Source organism: Meleagris gallopavo, chromosome 3 (assembly GCF_000146605.3).
Source record: "Meleagris gallopavo isolate NT-WF06-2002-E0010 breed Aviagen turkey brand Nicholas breeding stock chromosome 3, Turkey_5.1, whole genome shotgun sequence".
In the NCBI taxonomy this organism is placed as follows: domain Eukaryota; kingdom Metazoa; phylum Chordata; class Aves; order Galliformes; family Phasianidae; genus Meleagris; species Meleagris gallopavo.
The window spans coordinates 92,984,229-93,003,404 of record NC_015013.2 but is presented as its reverse complement, the minus strand read 5'-3'; the positions used below and the strand labels follow the sequence as shown (position 1 = coordinate 93,003,404).

The window sequence follows — 19,176 nt, the reverse complement described above, 5'->3', positions numbered from 1 at the left end:
CCAAGAATGTTTATGAACCAGAAACATAGAAGCAAAGAACCATAGAGAGGCCTGGGTTGGAAAGGATCGCAATGATCACTGAGTTCCAACCCCCTGCTGTGTGCAGGTCACCAACCACCAGACCAGGCTGCCCAGAGAACCCATAGGGAGCCATAAGAACCCATAGTGTGCCACGGGGATCCCTAGGGTGCCATAAGGATCCAGAAGGTGCCATAGGATCCATAGGGTGCCATAGGGATCCATAGTGTGCCATAGGGACCCACAGGTTGCCATAAGAACCCATAGGGTGTCATAGAGATCCACAGAGTGCCATAGGGACCCATAAAGAGCCATAATCATAGAACCCCAGCACGGCCTGGGTCGCAAAGGCCCACAGCGCTCATCAGTTCCAACCCTGCTGTGTGCAGGTCGCCAACCAGCAGCCCAGGCTGCCCAGAGCCACATCCAGCCTGGCCTCGGATGCCTGCAGGGATGGGATGAGCATCCACAGCCTCCTTGGGCAACCTGTGCCACTGCCTCACCACCCTCTGCATGAAAAACCGCCTCCTCACATCCAACCCAAACCTCCCCTGGCTCACTTTAAAGCCATTCCCCTTGTCCTGTCAAACATGAGTTCAGGTCCTTTGGTCAGAGTCAGTATGGATGTTCTCAGTCCTCCAATGAACAAAGCATGGATTATTGGACTAATTCCTCTTTCTTGTAGGTAGTTGTTGAGTTTCTCTACTGAATTCCCACGCTGAAGGTCTGAATTCAGCTGGGATGCTGCAGTGTTCCACTCACCTGTCCTTTCCCCCTCCAGGCTTATGGCATTGTGTGGAAAGCAATTAATCGCAGGACAGGAGAAATAGTTGCAGTTAAAAAGATTTTTGATGCTTTCAGGAACAGAACAGATGCTCAGGTAAGAGACCATTTATAACATCCTGAGGGCTACGGTGGGAATTCAGAGATATTTTTCTTATTGATGTCAGTATAAGTTGCTTGTCACCTGGCAATTTGTGCAGTCTGCAGCTCCATTAGGATAAGAAGAAGCAATAAATGATGGGCTTTGTGTTTTGTAACATCTGCAGACTATTGTTTAAAGTCGCTGAGGATAAAATGTGTTCATAAAGGCATAGAGTCACAGAAGTGCCCAGTTGGAAAAGACCTGAAAGATCACCGAGCCCAAGCACAGCCCAGCCATCCCAGCCCAACTCTAACAGCCCTCTGCTAAATCACGGCCCTGAGCACCACCTCCAGACGGTTGTTCAACACCTCCAGGGATGCTGACCCAACCGCCTTCCTGGGCAGCCCATGGCAGTGCTTCACAGCCCTTTCTGCACACAAGTTCCTCCTGACATCCAACCTAAACCTACCTGGATGGAGGATATGATGTCCTATGGTATCTGAATCTGGAGCACACCTATACTTACCTAACGGAGCAGCTGGTTCTTTTCCCAAGCCTGTCTACTACATGAAGTTTTCCTCTACCTTAGAAATGGGTTTAACTTTCCCATAGGAAGTCCATGCTCTCTTCTGTCATTCTGCTAATGTGATAATGGTTTTTTGTTTCTTTCTAGAGAACATTTCGTGAGATTATGTTCCTACGGGTAAGGTCCATTTCCCAATGCTCTTTGGCTTTCAGTTCTCTCTGATGTTCACATATTTTCTTCTCGTTCTTTTTCAAAATGCAGTGTTCAGTACTGACATGACCTTTCACTTTTTTTGTTTTTTCGCTGCCTTGCAAAGCAGTCATTAGAAAACACAGTGACCCAAATGCAGTGAAGAGACAGTCTGATTCATCTGCCCAGAGCCACTTCCAGCCTGGCCAGGAATGCCTGCAGGGATGTGGCATCCACAGCCTCCTCGGGCAGCCCGTTCCAGTGCTGTGACTGAATTTTACTCACACATAACACAGCAGCATTTGCAGTATCAATACCTTAAACAGAGCTTTAGAATAATGGACTGGTTCCAGACTGTGGAGAAGGATTAAATACATTTGATATTTCAGTAGAAGCTTAATGAAGGAAGCTGTGCATTACTGTTTGTTCTAGAGAATAATACAGAAGGAAATAATTACCCTCCTCTTGTGTGATTCACAAGTAAGGCACTCGACTTTGACTGCTGGGTCTCTCTTCCCTCTGCAGGAATTTGGAGAGCATCCAAATATCATCAAGCTGCTTGATGTTATCCGAGCTGAGAACAACAAGGACATCTACCTCATTTTTGAGTCTATGGGTGACTGAGCGCCGTGTTGGCTCTTTAAACATACCCTGTCTTGCGAGTTATCTTTCTTCCTTCCCTGTTGTGATTAGATGGGAACAGCAGTGAAACTTTGGAGGGAGTAATAATGATGAGAGAAGTGTTGGGTTGGAATGAAGGAAGGCAGTGAGCATCAAATCAGAAGACTTACAGAGATAGAAGAGATGGCAGAGTTGCATATAGAAGAGACTGTATATAATTCTACTGTAAGAAAATTGTGTAATAATGGAACAATTACTGTAGCATAATCTGCAAGCAATAGATAATGTAGTGACAATAGAGACTGCAGGCTCGGACTCAGGCTGATTCCAGTCACTGGTGGGTGACAGGTTCCATTTTAGTGACTGTTATCTCTAATATTTTTGTAAGTGACTAGGATGTGGGACTGGAAGGTATAGAATCATAGATTATAGAATGGCTTGGGTTGAAAAGGACCACAATGGTCATTTAGTTTCAACCCTCCTGCTGTGGGCAGGGTTGCCAAGCACCAGACCAGGCTGCCCAGAGAACCCATAGGGTGCCATGGGGATCCATAGGGTGCCACAAGAACCCGTAGGGTGCCATAATGATCACAGAATCCCAGCATGGCCCGGGTCGCAAAGGAGCACAGCGCTCATCAGTTCCAACCCCTGCTGTGTGAGGTCGCCAACCAGCAGCCCAGGCTGCCCAGAGCCACATCCAGCCTGGCCTCGGATGCCTGCAGGGATGGGATGAGCATCCACAGCCTCCTTGGGCAACCTGTGCCACTGCCTCACCACCCTCTGCATGAAAAACTGCCTCCTCACATCCAACCCAAACCTCCCCTGGCTCACTTTAAAGCCATTCCCCTTGTCCTGTCACCACCCACCCTCACAAACAGCCGTTCCCCTCCTGTTTATCCGCTCCCTCCAAGCACTGAAGGCCGCAATCAGGTCTCCCTCATGGTGACCCACAGCTTCTTTAGGAGGGGAAGCACTGATCTGACTCCATTGGGACCCGAAGGAGCAGCATGGTGGGGGAGGGTCAAGTGGGTAAAGGTTCTTTAGTGGGAGTGTCTGGCACTGGAACAGCCCCCCAGCGGCAGGGTTCCTGGCAGCGAGCCTATGGGTGTTACAGAAGTGTTTGAGCAGCGCCCTCAGACAGACTGTGATTTTTGGGTGGTCCTGTGTGGAGCCAGGAGTTGCCCTTGATGATCCTTACGGGTCCCTTCCACAGTCTGTGATTCTGTGATTCTATCGCCATGCGATCAGTGATTAAAGTGTTAACCTCCACTCAGAGCTCACTGCAAAGGTTGCAGTCTGTAAAGTGGTCCATCCTGACCTGGTTTGGAGCAACTTACATTTGCAGCTCGGTAATCTTTTCCTGCTGTGCATTACAGAGACAGATTTGCATGCTGTGATTAAGAAGGGGAATGTACTGAAAGACATCCACAAGTCTTACATTCTCTATCAACTCCTGAAAGCCACTAAGTTCATCCATTCAGGAAATGTTATTCACAGGGATCAGAAGGTACGTTTCAGTTCCTACTCCTTATCTTTCACTCAGGCTTTCTGTTAAACACTAACTGGAAATGTATGAAAAGAACACGGCTGGTAGACGAACGTAGATTGTGACCTTCTGCCACTCAGAGTGTGAAGAGCTTATTCATTTTCCTTTCTTCAATTCAGCCTTCGAATATCTTGCTGGATGCAGACTGCTTTGTGAAGCTCTGTGATTTTGGGCTGGCCCGGTCTTTGTGTCAGGTGGACGAAGAACAAAGCAGCCCTGCCTTAACAGAGTACGTGGCCACGCGCTGGTACCGAGCCCCTGAGATCCTGCTCTCCTCCCGGAGGTAACGGCGTGCTGTGAGCAAAGGGCGGCACTACGCAACTCCTTCGCTGCCGGGGAAAGTTTTTGATTGAGAAGTCTTAAATCTTTTCATTTTGGATGTCTCTGGGTGCACTGGGACGTCAGCGGTCCATTTTCTCAACACGCATTTACACTCCCCTCGTTACATGTACGTTTCCTTCCTGGCTTCTTAGATGGACCACTTTCCTACAATATCAGCTCATCTGTTTATCACCTTTTCTCCCTCCAGACCTACTTTTTCTCTCCTTAAATCTGATTCATTGCAAAATTTTGTAGAGTACCTCTGTCCCCTTATTCAGAATTTGGCTTTAAGGACTCAGGGAGGCAGTTTTTCTTCCTTGATTTGCTACTTTTCACAGAATCACAGAAAGGCCCGGGTTGGAAGGGACCCCAAGGATCACGAAGCTCCAACCCCCCACAGGCAGGGCCACCAACCTCCCCATCTCACAGCAGCCCAGGCTGCCCAGGGCCCCATCCTTGCTGGCCTTGAACACCTCCAGGGATGGACGGGGATCCACAGCCTCTCTGGCAGCTGTTCCAGCACCTCCCCGCTCTCACAGCAAACAACTTCCCCTGACATCCAACTGAAATCTGCCCTCCCTCACCTTCCAACCATTCCCTGTCCTGCTGTTCTCTCCCCTTTCCAAGAGCTGATCCCCTCCTGTCTGCAGGCTCCCTTGAGGTCCCGCAGGCTGCACTGAGGTCACCCCGCAGCTTCTCTCCTCCATGCTGAACAGCCCAGCTCCCTCAGCCTGTCTCAGTTGGGAGGTGCTGCAGCCCCTGCTCATCTTTTCAAGTACGTTGCTTTTCTTTGCTGATGGAGCTGAAAGCTTTGGCTTATTCTCCTTTTGCCTAAGGAAGATTTCCAGTACTAGCTGATGCTTCCCAATGGGAAATACATGTGGGGTTTATACCCCAAATCTGAAATCTGGATGTTTTGCAGACTGTCGTCTTGATCTGTTGGAGTGAGTCCAGAGGAGGCCATAAGGATGCTCAGAGGCTGCAGCACCTCTCCTATGAAGACAGGCTGAGAGCTGGGAAGTGAAAAGACTCCAGGGAGACTTTATACCTTCTTAGCATTTAAAGGAGGGCTATAGGAAAACTGGGAAGGGACTTTTTACAAGGGCACGTAGTGATAGGAGAAGGGGTAGAGAAAGGAGGTAGAGTTCGGTAGGATGTAAAAGTGGGTAGGCACTGTAGGCACTGGATCGGTTTGCCCAGAAAAGGTGAGGAAGTCCCGTCCCTGGAGCTGCTCAAGGCACTGGGTGAGGCTCTGAGCAGTCTGGTCTAATGGGAAGTCCCTGCACATTGCAGGGGGGTGGAGCTGGTTCATCTTTAAGGTCTGTTCCAATGCAAACCTGTCTGTGATTTATCCACTGTTTGCCATTGATTGTGCTTAAATAATGGTAACTATTTTCTAGCTGCATTATGCCCTGAAAAATCATATTACACCTATCGGTTGTTTCTAAGCAGCAGCTTTGTATCTTCACTGTTGGTAATGTGGCAAGTAGATATTGCCTTGTTCTGAAACCCACCTGTAATATATTTCCTCCTCTGGTTTTATGTGGAATAACAGAACTTAATTTTCTTGCAAAATAAGGTAAAATACATTATATGAATGCCAGGTACTAAAAAAATAGTCCAAACTCTGTTCTGTTCTTCTTTGTAGCTACACTAAAGGGGTAGACATGTGGAGCATTGGCTGCATTCTGGGCGAGCTGCTTCTTGGAAAACCTCTTTTTCCTGGAACATCAACCATCAATCAAATAGAGCAGATCTTGAGGGTCATTCCTGCCCCATCCTCAGAAGGTAAGACTTCTTCCTATGAGGAAGTTACTTAAAGAAGAGATGAAAAGAGTGAAAGAAAGCAGCCCATCTGGATCAGAAAGAAGATATTCATTAGATCTTCTCACATCTTCCCAAGGAAGGAAAACTTAATTGAGAAATGCTAATTTTATAATAAAACAGACCTGTACTTGACTAGATGAGAAGGAAGAACAAAACCTTCAAAACATTTTTCACTTTTATAAGATGGTGAAGGTTTAAAACAGAGTATCATACCTCAGTTGGACTTGTGTACTCGTAGTGAATTGTAATTTTGATCTGGAAATCTAAATAATAGAATTAATCCCAGCATGGCCTGGGTTGCAAAGGCCCACAGCGCTCATCAGTTCCAACCCCTGCTGTGTGCAGGTCGCCAACCAGCAGCCCAGGCTGCCCAGAGCCACATCCAGCCTGGCCTCGGATGCCTGCAGGGATGGGATGAGCATCCACAGCCTCCTTGGGCAACCTGTGCCACTGCCTCACCACCCTCTGCATGAAAAACTGCCTCCTCACATCCAACCCAAACCTCCCCTGGCTCACTTTAAAGCCATTCCCCTTGTCCTGTCACCACCCACCCTCACAAACAGCCGTTCCCCTCCTGTTTATCCGCTCCCTCCAAGCACTGAAGGCCGCAATCAGGTCTCCCTGCAGCCTTCTCTTCTCTTCTCTTCTCTTCTCTTCTCTTCTCTTCTCTTCTCTTCTCTTCTCTTCTCTTCTCTTCTCTTCTCCCAGCCGAACCAGCCCAGTTCCCTCAGCCTTTCCTCACTGCAGAGCTGCTCCAGCCCTCTGCTCACGTCCAGCTTCTCATCCACCAGGACCCCAAGTCCTTCTCCCCAGGGCTGCTCTCATGGGGTTCTTTGCCCAGTCTGTATCAATACCTGGGTTTGCCCCGACCCAGCGCAGCACCCAGCACTTGGCCTTGCTGAACCTCATTAGGTTTCGCTTCTCCAGCCTGTCCAGGTCCCTCTGGATGGCTTCCCTCCCTTCAGTGTATGGACTGCAGCACTCAGCTTGGTGTCACCCACAAACTCCCTGAGGCTGCACTCGATGCCATCGTCTGTCACTGATGGAGATGTTGAAGAGCACTGCTCCCAGGACCGACCCCTGAGGGACACAAACTTGTGAGCAGCCTCCACCCCGACACAGAACCATCAATCACAGCCCTTTGGCTGCGTCCAGCCAGCCAATTCCTAATCCATCCAACAGTCCATCCTTCGAATTGGGAAGGATGTAACTTTTCAAACAAGGAAAACTGAACTGTGAGCAGCAGCTTTTCCATGAGATTGTAGGGAACTAAGAAGCAAGATTTTGAAAAAAAAAGACTATTCCATTGCAACTCTTGACTTAAAGGGTCTGACAGGTACGTCCAGAAAACAGCTCACTGTCATCAGTCAAAAAGAACCCAGAAGTGCAGAAGCAAACAGCCAGTATCTCTCATCCTCCGTGCAAAGCAGTGATTTGCAGCAGGTCGTTTTGCCTCACACGTCTTGGTGCTTCCAAGTATGGAGTATAAGAGCACATGTTTATGAAACCCATGAGAATGTAAATAGAAACTGAACATTATTAGAAAATGTGTAAGTAAATATTCTGTCCCCACTCCACAAGATTTCCTTCTGATCTCTATTAGAATCATTTTCTATGACATTTATTAGGCTATGACATTTTAATGCCATGTATTTGCTTTCCTGCATAAACTACAAAGCTCTGCTAATCGTTGACTATACTTTTGTTATTGCAGATATTATGGCTATGCAATCAGACTACAGGGCCTCGATTATTGACGGCATGAGTTCCCGGTAAGCTCTGAGTGTTACATGCGTCTCAGATGTCAACAACTGCTGCTTAGCGTGCACAAAAATTATCCCAGTGTTCACCTTCCAGTGCTGGCACAGGTTGCCCAAGGAGGCTGTGGATGCTCATCCCATCCCTGCAGGCATCCGAGGCCAGGCTGGATGTGGCTCTGGGCACCTGGGCTGCTGGTTGGCGACCTGCACACAGCAGGGGTTGGAACTGATGAGCGCTGCGGGCCTTGGCAGCCCAGGCCGTGCTAGGATGATTCTATGATGATTGTATGATGATGGCACCCCATGGGTTCCTATGGCTCCCTGTGGATCCCTATGGCTCCCTGTGGATCTCTATGGCTCCCTGTGGATCCCTATGACACCCTGTGGATCCTTATGTCACCCTATGGATCTCTATGGCACCCTATGGATCCCTATGGCACCCCATGGGTTCTTATGGCACCCTATGTGTTCTCTGGGCAGCCTGGTCTGCTGGTTGGTGACCCTGCACACAGCAGGGGGTTGGAACTCAATGATCCAGGCTATTCTATGATTGCAAACTGTTGCCATGTGCACTTTCTCCAAATTAGAAATGTTACTATCCTGAGTTGTTTGGGTATCTATGGGGGCTTATTTTATCATGTAGGCCCACAGCATCAGAGGTGGATGTTGGTGGTATGGCAGTAGAGGCTGAAGGTTCCCACCAATATTCCATTACGTTTTGTTGTCGTGTGACAGATGGCAGTCTGACAAAATGGTGTCTGACATGGAAATGTAGATAGAAGTGGCAAATTGCATAGCTGTGGTGACTGTGTTTAAAGATTATGTTCCGTAGCTGAGAATTTGCTCTCTCAAAGTGTTACTGTGCTCTTTGTAACTGCTGTAGTTCCCATGGAAGTAAATAGGAGTCATTACAACTTGCTTATTACTTACTTAATATTACTCATAATATTTCTTATTACATGACCTACGTAATACCATGGGTTCACACATGGAGAACCTGAATCTATTTAGGCTGACAGCTTCACTCCAGCTGTTTCATGACTCACTGTGATTTTTAGGTTTTTTCGTTGTATCCCTCATGGTTCTGTTGAATTCTCCTGTTATTCACACAGACCACAACATAATTCTGCTTAAGTCAATGATTACATACCTAATAGTAAATATTAGGAAATGCAACACTCTGCACAAGCCTAAGGCCATAGCGAGTTACGTCCCAGTTTCTGATTACTTTGTACTCATATCTGCCATGGTCTGGGCATCCCTCCTCACGAGGGACTTGGCAGTACCGTCCTCCTCGCCATGAGCTGTGTGGATTCTCTGGATGCTCACTGAGAAGCCTGATGTTTAGAGGGCTAGGTGAGGGCTCAGACCGTGATCTCCGTCAGGTCTCCTGCTGCTCATGTGAACAGTGCATGCCTTTTTACGATGGCTTCTTCAGCTGGCCTCCCAGGGCGTCCTTCTGGCTTCCCGAAGGACAAACATCCATCTGGGATGTGCCCAGAGATGCTGGAGTCACCAGGCGTGAGGAGTGTGAGGGAATTTGGGCAAATACCTGGAGTGAATTTCACCTCCAGTCGTGTGGGACTTCACACCCAAGCTAGCACGACTTCCTGCTGAAGCGATGAAAGCCAAAAGTTGCCTCGTCTGTGCCACAGAGAGAACTTGTTGCACTGTGCTGTGCCTCGGGGACGAGAGGATCTCTGGATCTGAGGGCAGATGGATGCTGTGGCCAAAGCAGAGTCCTGACCTTCAGTGTAATCCCCTCTACAACAAAGAAGGGGCAACGAAGGAACAGAGCCCTCAGAGGTCGCTTCCAACTCCCGGGACCCTGAGGACTGTGAAATAGATGATGTGAGCTTATCTAATTGTTTCCTAACTCGTAGGCAGCGGGTAACGTTTGAGGAGATTCTACCATCCTCTACTCCTTTGCCTGCCTTAGATCTTCTGAAGAAGCTTTTAGTGTTTAACCCTGATAAACGACTGACGGCAGAGGAGGCCCTCCAGCATCCGTATGTGAAAAGGTGAGCAGTGCCAATGTGCCCATCCCTGCATTCTGCTCAGATGTTATAAAGCCGCTTTTAGCATGAGCTGCCTTTATGCTAGTTGTAGAAAGAAAAAAAAGTTAATTCCTAACCCTCTCTAAGCCTGCTTACTCTAGAGGTCACGCTAGATGATCTAGCAATAGTTAATTTAGCATAACACTAATCTGTGGAGCTGGTTTAGTCTTAGTGCCTTACGCCGTGTTGCCACCTTCCTAGGTTTCATTGCCCTGCCAGGGAGCCCTCGCTGGGTCGTGATGTGATCCTTCCTTTAGGTGATGACACTCAGCTGTCCGTGGCAGAATATCGGAACAAGTTGTATGAGGTACTTTTGCCCTGTTTTCTGAAGCCTTAACCCCCAAGTATCTGTCATTCTTGGACTGACTGAATTCTGCCATTTTCTCCTATTTGCCTTCCCTTGGGCTTTTCTGACATTCTTACAGTGACAGTGTGGTGTTTCATATCATTCACACAGAATCACAGAATGGCCCGGGTTGGAAGGGACCCCAAGGATCACGAAGCTCAACCCCCCACAGGCAGGGCCACCAACCTCCCCATCTCACAGCAGCCCAGGCTGCCCAGGGCCCCATCCTTGCTGGCCTTGAACACCTCCAGGGATGGACGGGGATCCACAGCCTCTCTGGCAGCTGTTCCAGCACCTCCCCGCTCTCACACCAAACAACTTCCCCTGACATCCAACTGAAATCTGCCCTCCCTCAGCTTCCAACCATTCCCTGTCCTGCTGTTCTCTCCCCTTTCCAAGAGCTGATCCCCTCCTGTCTGCAGGCTCCCTTGAGGTCCCGCAGGCTGCACTGAGGTCACCCCGCAGCTTCTCTCCTCCATGCTGAACAGCCCAGCTCCCTCAGCCTGTCTCAGTAGGGAGGTGCTGCAGCCCCTGCTCATCTCTGCTCCTCTGGACCCTCTCCAGCAGCTCCCTGTCCTTCTTGTACTGGGGCCCCAGACCCGTTAGAACAAAATGCTCTGGATCCATCAACCTGAGAGATGAGGCGACTGCCGCTGTGCCTCCTCAGGTCCTGCCAGTAGTGTGAGAAATAAATGATTTTTTGGAGACCGGATCTCCTGTGAAGAAGTGTTGATTTGCAATTGCAGTGGTGGACATCCTGCAAACAGGAGCACACACCTGAAACCAAATCACAGCCCTGCATCCCCAGTCCCCCAACACCAACAACTCCTCCCGCTTCCCCCTTGATCAAGTACTCCGGGTTCACAATTTACCCGAGGCTTGCTATTGTATTTACAGCCTGATTCCATCAACCTTTGATTTCTGCCTCATAATTTGTTACCTCTTCTTTACTGTGTCTGCCCCATCCATCTGGGCCGGATGTGGCTCTGGGCAGCCTGGGCTGCTGGTTGGCGACCTCACACAGCAGGGGGTTGGAACTGATGAGTGCTGTGGGCCTTTGCGACCCAGGCCATGCTGGGATTCTGTGATGATTCTGATTATGGCACCCTGTGGATCCCTGTGGCACCCTATGGGTTCTTAGGGCGCCCTATGGGTTCTTAGGGCGCCCTATGGATCCCTGTGGCTCCCTATGTGTTCTCCGGGCAGCCTGGTCAGGCGGTTGGTGACCCTGCGCACAGCAGGGGGTTGGAACTCAGTGATCATCGTGGTCCTTTTCAACTCAGGCCATTTTATGTCTCCACGATTGCCCCCAGTTACTGCACTACGGCACGAGTCCCTGAAAATGCTGCCCAACTCCAGTTGCAGGTACAGATTATGCACACACAGATGGCCTGGATTTCCCACGTCCTTGGTCTGGGGTGCTCTCAGTGCCAGGGCTGGCTGTGGGGACCCACTCACCTCTGTGCTCCCAGACAGGTGGAGCTCAACACTAACGAGAGGGGCTCCATCTTTGCTGCCCCTTATGCCTGCACACCTACACACGGTTGCTGGCATAATGGGCAGGTGAGCCCTCAGAGCCGTGGTCATACATACAGACAAAATTAAGAGCCCCTCTCACAAGAGTTAACAAATACTAATAAGAAGACAGAACAACTAGCATGGATCAGGTGCAGATAAGCTTAAGACCAGCTTTTTACGTGAGACTGGCTGTTTGAACACCTTTAACCACTCATTTTCCACATTTGTTTCTCTGCAAATCGCCTAAACTTCTCTCTTTCCCTGCCTTTGGTTCCTTCCTTAAGCATCCTGTAGTAAGTCCTGTGTGATACCAAACTGCTTTTCCCCTACACCCCATAATGTGGCCAGCTCCTGGGTAGCAGCTGCCTTTAAGGTGATCTGGAGATCTGCTGGTGGCTGATCAGGCTGGGTTTCACACCCGGGTAGTGGGGTCGGTGGGGTTTGTGGGACAGCTCTGGGAGGGGCCCATTCCAGCTGTTTGCTTCTCCTTCCTAAGGGGGGAGAAGCCCCCCCTTAACTTGGGTTCCCGCGGTGCAGCCCTGTGCTCTCCTGTTTGTGCAGACGGAAATCTGGTGGGCTGATGGCCTGGGGGAAGCTTGGCAGAGTGTTATTTGGGGTCCTGTCCTTCCATTCTCTTCTGAGCTCCTTTGTGGATGTGCTCGTGAGCTTTTGTCACGTGCAAAATACAGTTAACTGTTCAGTAGCAGTCAAGAGCCGTTGCACGATGCACCACAAACACAGAACTGACAGGTTTCAGAACTGCAGCATCACAGAATACTCCAAAAGTTGGCAGCTGCCCCCCGGGATCAGTCCCTGATTCCATCTCCTGGCTCCACATCACCCAAACCCCGTGGTTGAGAGCAGTGTCCCAAACTCCTCGAGCTCCAGCACCCAGGCCATGCCCCTGTCCTGGGCAGCCTGTTCCACGTCCACCACCCTTCTCCTAACCCCCAGCATGACCCCCATCCAGCAAAGCTCCATGCCGTCCCCTTGGGCCCCGCTGCCTCACGAAAGAGCAGAAATCAGCACCTCTGTTCCCCACTGTGGGGACGCCGACAAGCAGAACCCCACATCCCTTCTGTGGGGCTGCTCTCCAGCCTCTGTCTCCTAGTCTGCACGTGGCAGAACTGTTAACAGAGAAGGAAGAGCAAGTGAAGGATAAATCAGCTCGATAAGCCCCGTACGGATACCTTGTCGTTTCTTTAGGCAATGGGAAGAGTCTCTTAGTATTGAAGAAATAAGGATATCCCACAAGTCCTAGGAGCCGTATCTGGACACACCAATGTGCAGAAATAACAGAACTTGAAAAATCAGAAAATGATGTAATGATCAAGGGAAAAAAAAAGGAAAAAAAAGGTGATGCTGGATCTTGGACTGTGCGGGGAAAAAGGGAAAAGCTGTGTTCTGGTAGCTTTGGTGTACGTGCTAAAATCAAAAGGAAAATAAAAGCTGGACTTTCCCTGTAGGTTTAAAAAAGAGGGAAAAGAGTGGATTAAAAAATAAGAAAAATGAGATGAGAGCTTGAGCTGGAAAGGGAGAAGAGGGCATGGAATGGGGATCGCGCGTTGATGCTGGTTCTAAACTGGCTCAGTAGCTTGGCTGTAGATGGGTACGGAATGGGTGAAATAAGGTGAGGGGGTGAGATCTGTAAAAACGGGAGAGAGAAGGCAGGAAGGGCTGCAGGCAACACAGGAAACTAAAGCTCACATCTGAGCAGTGCTAAGGAAGAGAAAGGACAGAGACAAATGAGATGTGACTGGGGACGGGATGGAAGGGAGTGGGCTGGGCAGCGGTGAGAGGCTGGGGAGGAAAGCCACGGTGAAGAAACTCAAAGAGATAAAAGGGGCAGCAAAGGGGATGTCGTTTCAGGATGAACAATCTATCGTTACGGGGCAGAGCAGGAAGATGGTGAGAAGAGCAGGAGCTGGAAAACGGAGGTAGGAGTTGGAATGTAGTGAAACAGGCACTGGAGAGAGCGGCGGTGGGAAGAGAAGACTGAGAAGGGAGCTTACAGATGGAAAAGCACAACGAGAATGGCTGCTAAAGGCGTCCACCTTCCCAGGGCGAGGAAAAATAAAGTTGGTTTGAAGAAGAAGAAAATTGAGCCTACTTAAAATTTATTTGAGGCCTTTGATAGAGAGAGAAGCTAACAGATTTTGCTATGAGCAAATGACTAAATGGATACTGGACATAGGCAGAAAAGATGTTACAAATGTTAGCAGACCGTTCATAGTCTCGGTTGAAGGGTAAGAAACAAGTTTTAACTGCTTCTCATCATGCGTCAAACTGGGCACGGCTGTGACCAGAGGAGGGCGAGAGCAGATTGCGCCCAGACCCAAAACTTGGAAGGGTTCTGATGCTGGTAAATGGGTCGAGCTGGAAGGGGGGCACTGAGACGAGAGATGAGGGAGAAATTCTTTCCTGTGAGGATGGGGGGCACTGGAACAGGCTGCACAGTGAGGCTGTGGATGTCCTCCCTGAAGCACTCCCTCAAGATGTACTAAAATCGTCTGTTGAGTCAATCCTTTCTCTTAATGCTTCAGCCCATTCCTTCTTTCTGCTAAGAATGTTATGTTTGTCTTCTTTCCCATGCCAAATTAATTTTCAAAGTATAATTATTTCATATCCTGTAAACTAATTTATTTGCACGTTTGTCTCCTACATTTTGTGTTTTATTCCTCTGCTTTGCTTCTTAGCTGTTTTAAGTCTCACCAGCTTCTCTTTTTTCTGTAGATGATCCTCGAAAAGAAAGTAAATAGCCATCCAAAGGAGCAAATGCAGAGAGGAGACACTGAACTGGGTCAGTCTCACCCCAGACCATTCTTTCCATATTCCAGTCCCGCGACTTTAACCACCAGGAAGAGCCCCGGAATGCCATCACCACCTCTGCCAGAACATCCGCACACGGATGCTGGAAGTGCAGCCAGTGTCCTGGCAGAGGTACCCGGCCAGAGCAAAGGCTTCTCAGCATCTTCGTGTCACAGATCACAGATCAGTGTGATACACAACCCCATAACACGCTCTGCTGTTCAGAGGAGGTACTGCCATCACGCAGGTGGGTGCTCTGCTGTGAGGAAAGGCTGAGGGACCTGGGCTGGTTCGGCTGGGAGAAGAGAAGAGAAGAGAAAAGGCTGCAGGGAGACCTGATTGCGGCCTCAGCGCTTGGAGGGAGCGGATAAACAGGAGGGGAACGGCTGTTTGTGAGGGTGGGTGGTGACAGGACAAGGGGAATGGCTTTAAAGTGAGCCAGGGGAGGTTTGGGTTGGATGTGAGGAGGCAGTTTTTCATGCAGAGGGTGGTGAGGCAGTGGCACAGGTTGCCCAAGGAGGCTGTGGATGCTCATCCCATCCCTGCAGGCATCCGAGGCCAGGCTGGATGTGGCTCTGGGCAGCCTGGGCTGCTGGTTGGCGACCTGCACACAGCAGGGGTTGGAACTGATGAGCGCTGTGGGCCTTTGCGACCCAGGCCGTGCTGGGGTTCTGTGATTCTGTGGGTCCCTGTGGCACCCCATACATCCTCAGGGCATCCCTATGGATCCTTATGGCACCCAATGGATCCCAATCGCACCCTATGGATTCTTAGTTCACCCTAAGGATCCTTATGGCACCCAAGGGTGACCTATGGATCCACAGGGTGCCTTAAGGAAACCTGTGCATCCGTAGCACAGTCTGTGGATCCCTGTGGCACCCTGAGGATCCTTATGGCACTGCTATGGGTCCCTGTGGCACCCTATGGATCCCTGTGGCACCCTATGGATCCCTGTGGCACCCTATGGGTTCTCTGGGCAGCCTGCTCTGCTGGGTGGTGACCCTGCGCACAGCAGGGGGTTGGAGCTCAGTGATCATCGTGGTCCTTTTCAACCAGGCCATTCTATGATTCTGTGATTCTATGATTCATTCTGAATGCTTTTGTCCTGTAAGAGGAAGGGAAGTGACCAGGGCTGACTGTCTCTATATTCTGTCCTACCTCAATGCATTCTTTGTCCTCATGATTTTCCTACTTTTTCTCATATTTTTCCTCCAGCAGGTGATGCAAATTCTGGTGCTGTGATCAGGAACCATTCTGCACCACCTCCTCAGCAGGCAAGAACTGCCAGCAATGGGAAGCAGAGGAGACAAATTGCGTGGGCAAATGCAAATACTCAGCTTCCTGCAAGCGCACAGAACCTTTCCTGCGTAAGTAGCAGTCCTGTGCAGAAAAAAGGTAACCGTTCAGTGACCAAATATCATCATTTGTAACTCGGTAAAGAAACTTGGGTGAGAGGCAAGAGGCGTCACTGAGAGTTATTAATTAATGAGTGCCCATCAGATGGAATTCGACTTCATTGCCTGCACGTAGAGTCAGTCAGATGTACCAGTAGCTGAGTTTAATAAGGCAGCTGGGCTTGCAGAGAATATGTGAGTATCCCTTACTGTAGTGCTGCAGAGCGTGCTAACTGAAATGTGTCTGGAAATTACCCGTCATAACTCACTTCTAGCGTGCAGTAGATGCAGATGGGAGCTTTCATGTTCTAATCCTCAGTGCTGCAATACCTGCGTTCCCAGTGTTTTGTCTGGCAATGTAGTTTAAAGCCCCGTGTGAAGCAATCACTGAGGACAGAGGTGTGGCGTTAGCCTCACACCTCCAACATGCCTGATGCTGATTGATGGCTTACAAGCACGAACTTTTCCCCGGAACGTTTAAGTCCAGGCATTCATGAGAACTGTGGAGTCACAGAATGGCTGGAGTTGGAAGGACCACTAAGGTCAGCATTTCCAGCCCCCCGGCACAGTGCGTAAATCAGGCAGTCCCTCAGGCTGCCCACGGCCCCCTGCAGCCCAGCCTGGAGCTCCCCAGGGATAGGGAATCCACAGCCCCTGAGCCTCACCAGCTTCTCAGTGAAAGATATGAACAACGTGATTCGAAGGATCTGTGGGCACTTGTGACTCACGCCCTGTCGCTGTAAGTGCCCGGCAGGGAGATCGTGCTGCACGCAGCCTGTGCTTTGTGTTTGTTCCCCGAAAGGCTAACGCTGGCCACTGCCAGAGCAATGGGCTCCTCGGCTCCGTGACTGATGGTGTGTTGGGAAATGACGACTTTTCCATCTTTCTCCTTCAGCCCCAGCAGGAGCTGAAAAGTTCTGACATTCCAACTTGCTCTGCGCTCATTCTTAGCATCCAGCCAGGCTCGAGCAACTCTTGTTCTCAGCCATTTGAGCAGTCTGAGCACCTGCGCTGCACACGATTAACCTTTATTCTGGGGTTGGCATCCATCTGCAGCTTCCAGCTCAGACACACCGCGCCGTTTCACTGCCAGAAACCAGGAGGGTATTTTGGGGGACGCCGGTCTGTTTTGTGCATTTATTGAAAGCATTCACTGCCTTTGGAAGTAGTCACTGTCCAGACAGGCCTTTTTGCTCCAGTGCCATTACTTGACATTCCTATTTTAAAGCCTTTCTCCCTCCTGCCGTTTTCACCGCCCTGTCCTTAATGTTTGCTGGTTAGTTAACATTCACGCTGCCTTCTACTACTCAGGTGATGCAAATTCTGTGTTCCTTATTTGTATTTCAGAAAGCTGTTTACAGATTCCTAACTGCCTCGGCTTTTATTTCTCGCACAGAACCCACGAAATACTCAATTTCACAGCAAAGATGTCCACCCCCTTCCGAAGTGCAGTAAAAAGATGTTCCATATTACTGCCAACGTGGGAGCCGCCGGCGATCCGAAGGCATCCATGGGCAGTTATTCTCAGGCCTACGGAACCATCTGCCAGTCTGCACTGCAGAGTCTTCCGATACCAAACTCCTCCCAGGCACACGAGGAGCCAATATGGAAGAGATCAAACCAGGCCTCGTCAGCCCCCTGACGGAGCCGGGAACAGCAGCCGGGAGCTCAGCAAGAAAGGCACATGAGGTTGTCCCAGCTGAGCAGGAGGTCACTGCTTGGAACATCGTTCTGCTTTCCCGGGGACAAACAGCAGGGAAATGAATCCTTTCGCCTTCCGACCTTCCCAGCTGTTTGCTCCCACACCACGAGAGTTCTGTCCGTATTCCTTATTTTCACCGCTGCAGAAATCGCAGAGGGCTGCAGTGCTCCCGCACTCGGCTGTCCTCAGGCTATTCGCATCCTTGCTCAGAGGCTCTGCCTCAACCCAGGCCTTTTTCGAGCAGAACAATTAACTGCCTGCTTCCTGAAGGCTGAACTCCTCATCTTCATCTTGAAGCCCTTCGTTTTATGTCACACTAATTGATATATGACTCTCTCAGGGCCAGCGAATGAGCCTGAATAAGCAAAACCAGCGATGATTACTTTCAGCGCCATCGAGTAGAAAAGCCTCTGAAGTACGGTGGGCTCTGCCAGGTACTCAGTGCTCCACTACCCTGGATTCTCAGCATAAGCTCCGCAACAACAAACCTTCCGTGTTGCACTACAGAAGAAGCGCGTGGTTTAGCGGCTGTTTGCAGTCTGTTGAAGGGGAACACAGAGGATGTCTGTTCAGTAAGGTGATGGCAGCTTTCCTTTCAGAAAGCAGGAGATGCCGTCGCTGCAGCATCGCGAAGCTGCCACCGGGCAGCAGTGGGACAGCAGTGTCACATCCCGTAGTTTTCACTGTCCTTTACACACACTGCATTTTGAAACTGGTCAAATGCTGGTTCTTTATACATTCTTCTTATTTAATTTCTATAGGTCTCCCTCCCTGAAATTGTGCTTCGCTTGTGAGAAGGCAGGGTTGTTAGCTTTGGAACTATGGTTAAAGGGGGGATTCAGGCAACAAACTGCAAAATGTGAGTAGTGCTGCCATTGACAGCTTGTCCATTTTGTGTTTTAGTACCCAGACACCAAGGTCTGTGGTTAAAATAAAAAGAAAATACACATTTACTTTTAGTATCCAGTCTGGTCACCTGAGTCTGGTAGGGAGTTGGAAATGCAGCTATATAAAATCCCATTCATAAAATAGGGAATTCCTGCTATCTCTGAACAGGTGATACAGCAAAGGGCAGGGAGAGGTCTGTGCAGGGAGGGTCCTACACAGCGTGCTGACTCTTGTAGCCCAGGCTGCCAGCTCTCATTCGCTGCAGCAGGAGCCTGGTGCTTATGTCAGGGCTGTGAGTCCACTGCAAGGGCAGCACCAGCATCTCAGTCTCTTCCAGCCTCGGCGGTTCTGTGATTCTATGATCCAATGCTCACTGTGAACAAGTCTCAGGCTGAGAGGTGATGGACTGTAGCACCACCTTTGTAACAGTCTTAGGATGGCTTTTGTCATCACCAGCTGAATTATTCAGCTCTATGGAGAAAGACTGAGGGGTCCTGATGGATGAAAGCAGGACGTAGAATGGCCTGGGTTGAAAAGGACCACGATGCTCATCTGATTCCAACCGCCTGTGTGCAGGGTCACCAACCAGCAGAGCAGGCTGCCCAGAGAACCCAAAGGGTGCCATAGGGATCCATAGGGTGCCAAAGGAACCATAGGGTGCCATAAGGATCCATACGGTGCCATAGGAACCCATAGGGTGCCATAAGGACCCATAGGGTGCCATAGGGATCCATACGGTGCCATAGGGATCCATAGGGTGCCATAGGAACCCATAGGGTGCCATAAGGAC

At 49.8% G+C, this 19,176-nt stretch overlaps 1 protein-coding gene across 2 annotated transcripts; it reads left to right on the top strand.

The window, feature by feature from the left end:
• Positions 1–791: 791 nt before the first annotated feature.
• On the top strand, positions 792–19,025 carry MAPK15 (mitogen-activated protein kinase 15). Of its 2 annotated transcripts, none has more exons than XM_031552942.1 (12): positions 792–898; positions 1,557–1,586; positions 2,124–2,214; positions 3,596–3,726; positions 3,885–4,048; positions 5,735–5,874; positions 7,628–7,685; positions 9,557–9,694; positions 9,932–10,037; positions 14,328–14,649; positions 15,621–15,769; positions 17,193–19,025. In XM_031552942.1, exons 2-12 carry the CDS (start codon positions 1,575–1,577, stop codon positions 17,436–17,438), a joined length of 1,557 nt encoding a protein of 518 aa, XP_031408802.1. In that variant the 5' UTR covers positions 792–898; positions 1,557–1,574; the 3' UTR covers positions 17,439–19,025. The 2 variants fall into 2 exon arrangements, with proteins under 2 accessions (XP_031408802.1, XP_031408801.1); XM_031552941.1 differs by having other exon boundaries at positions 814–898; positions 1,110–1,586; positions 15,618–15,769.
• The last annotated feature ends 151 nt before the right edge of the window (positions 19,026–19,176 follow it).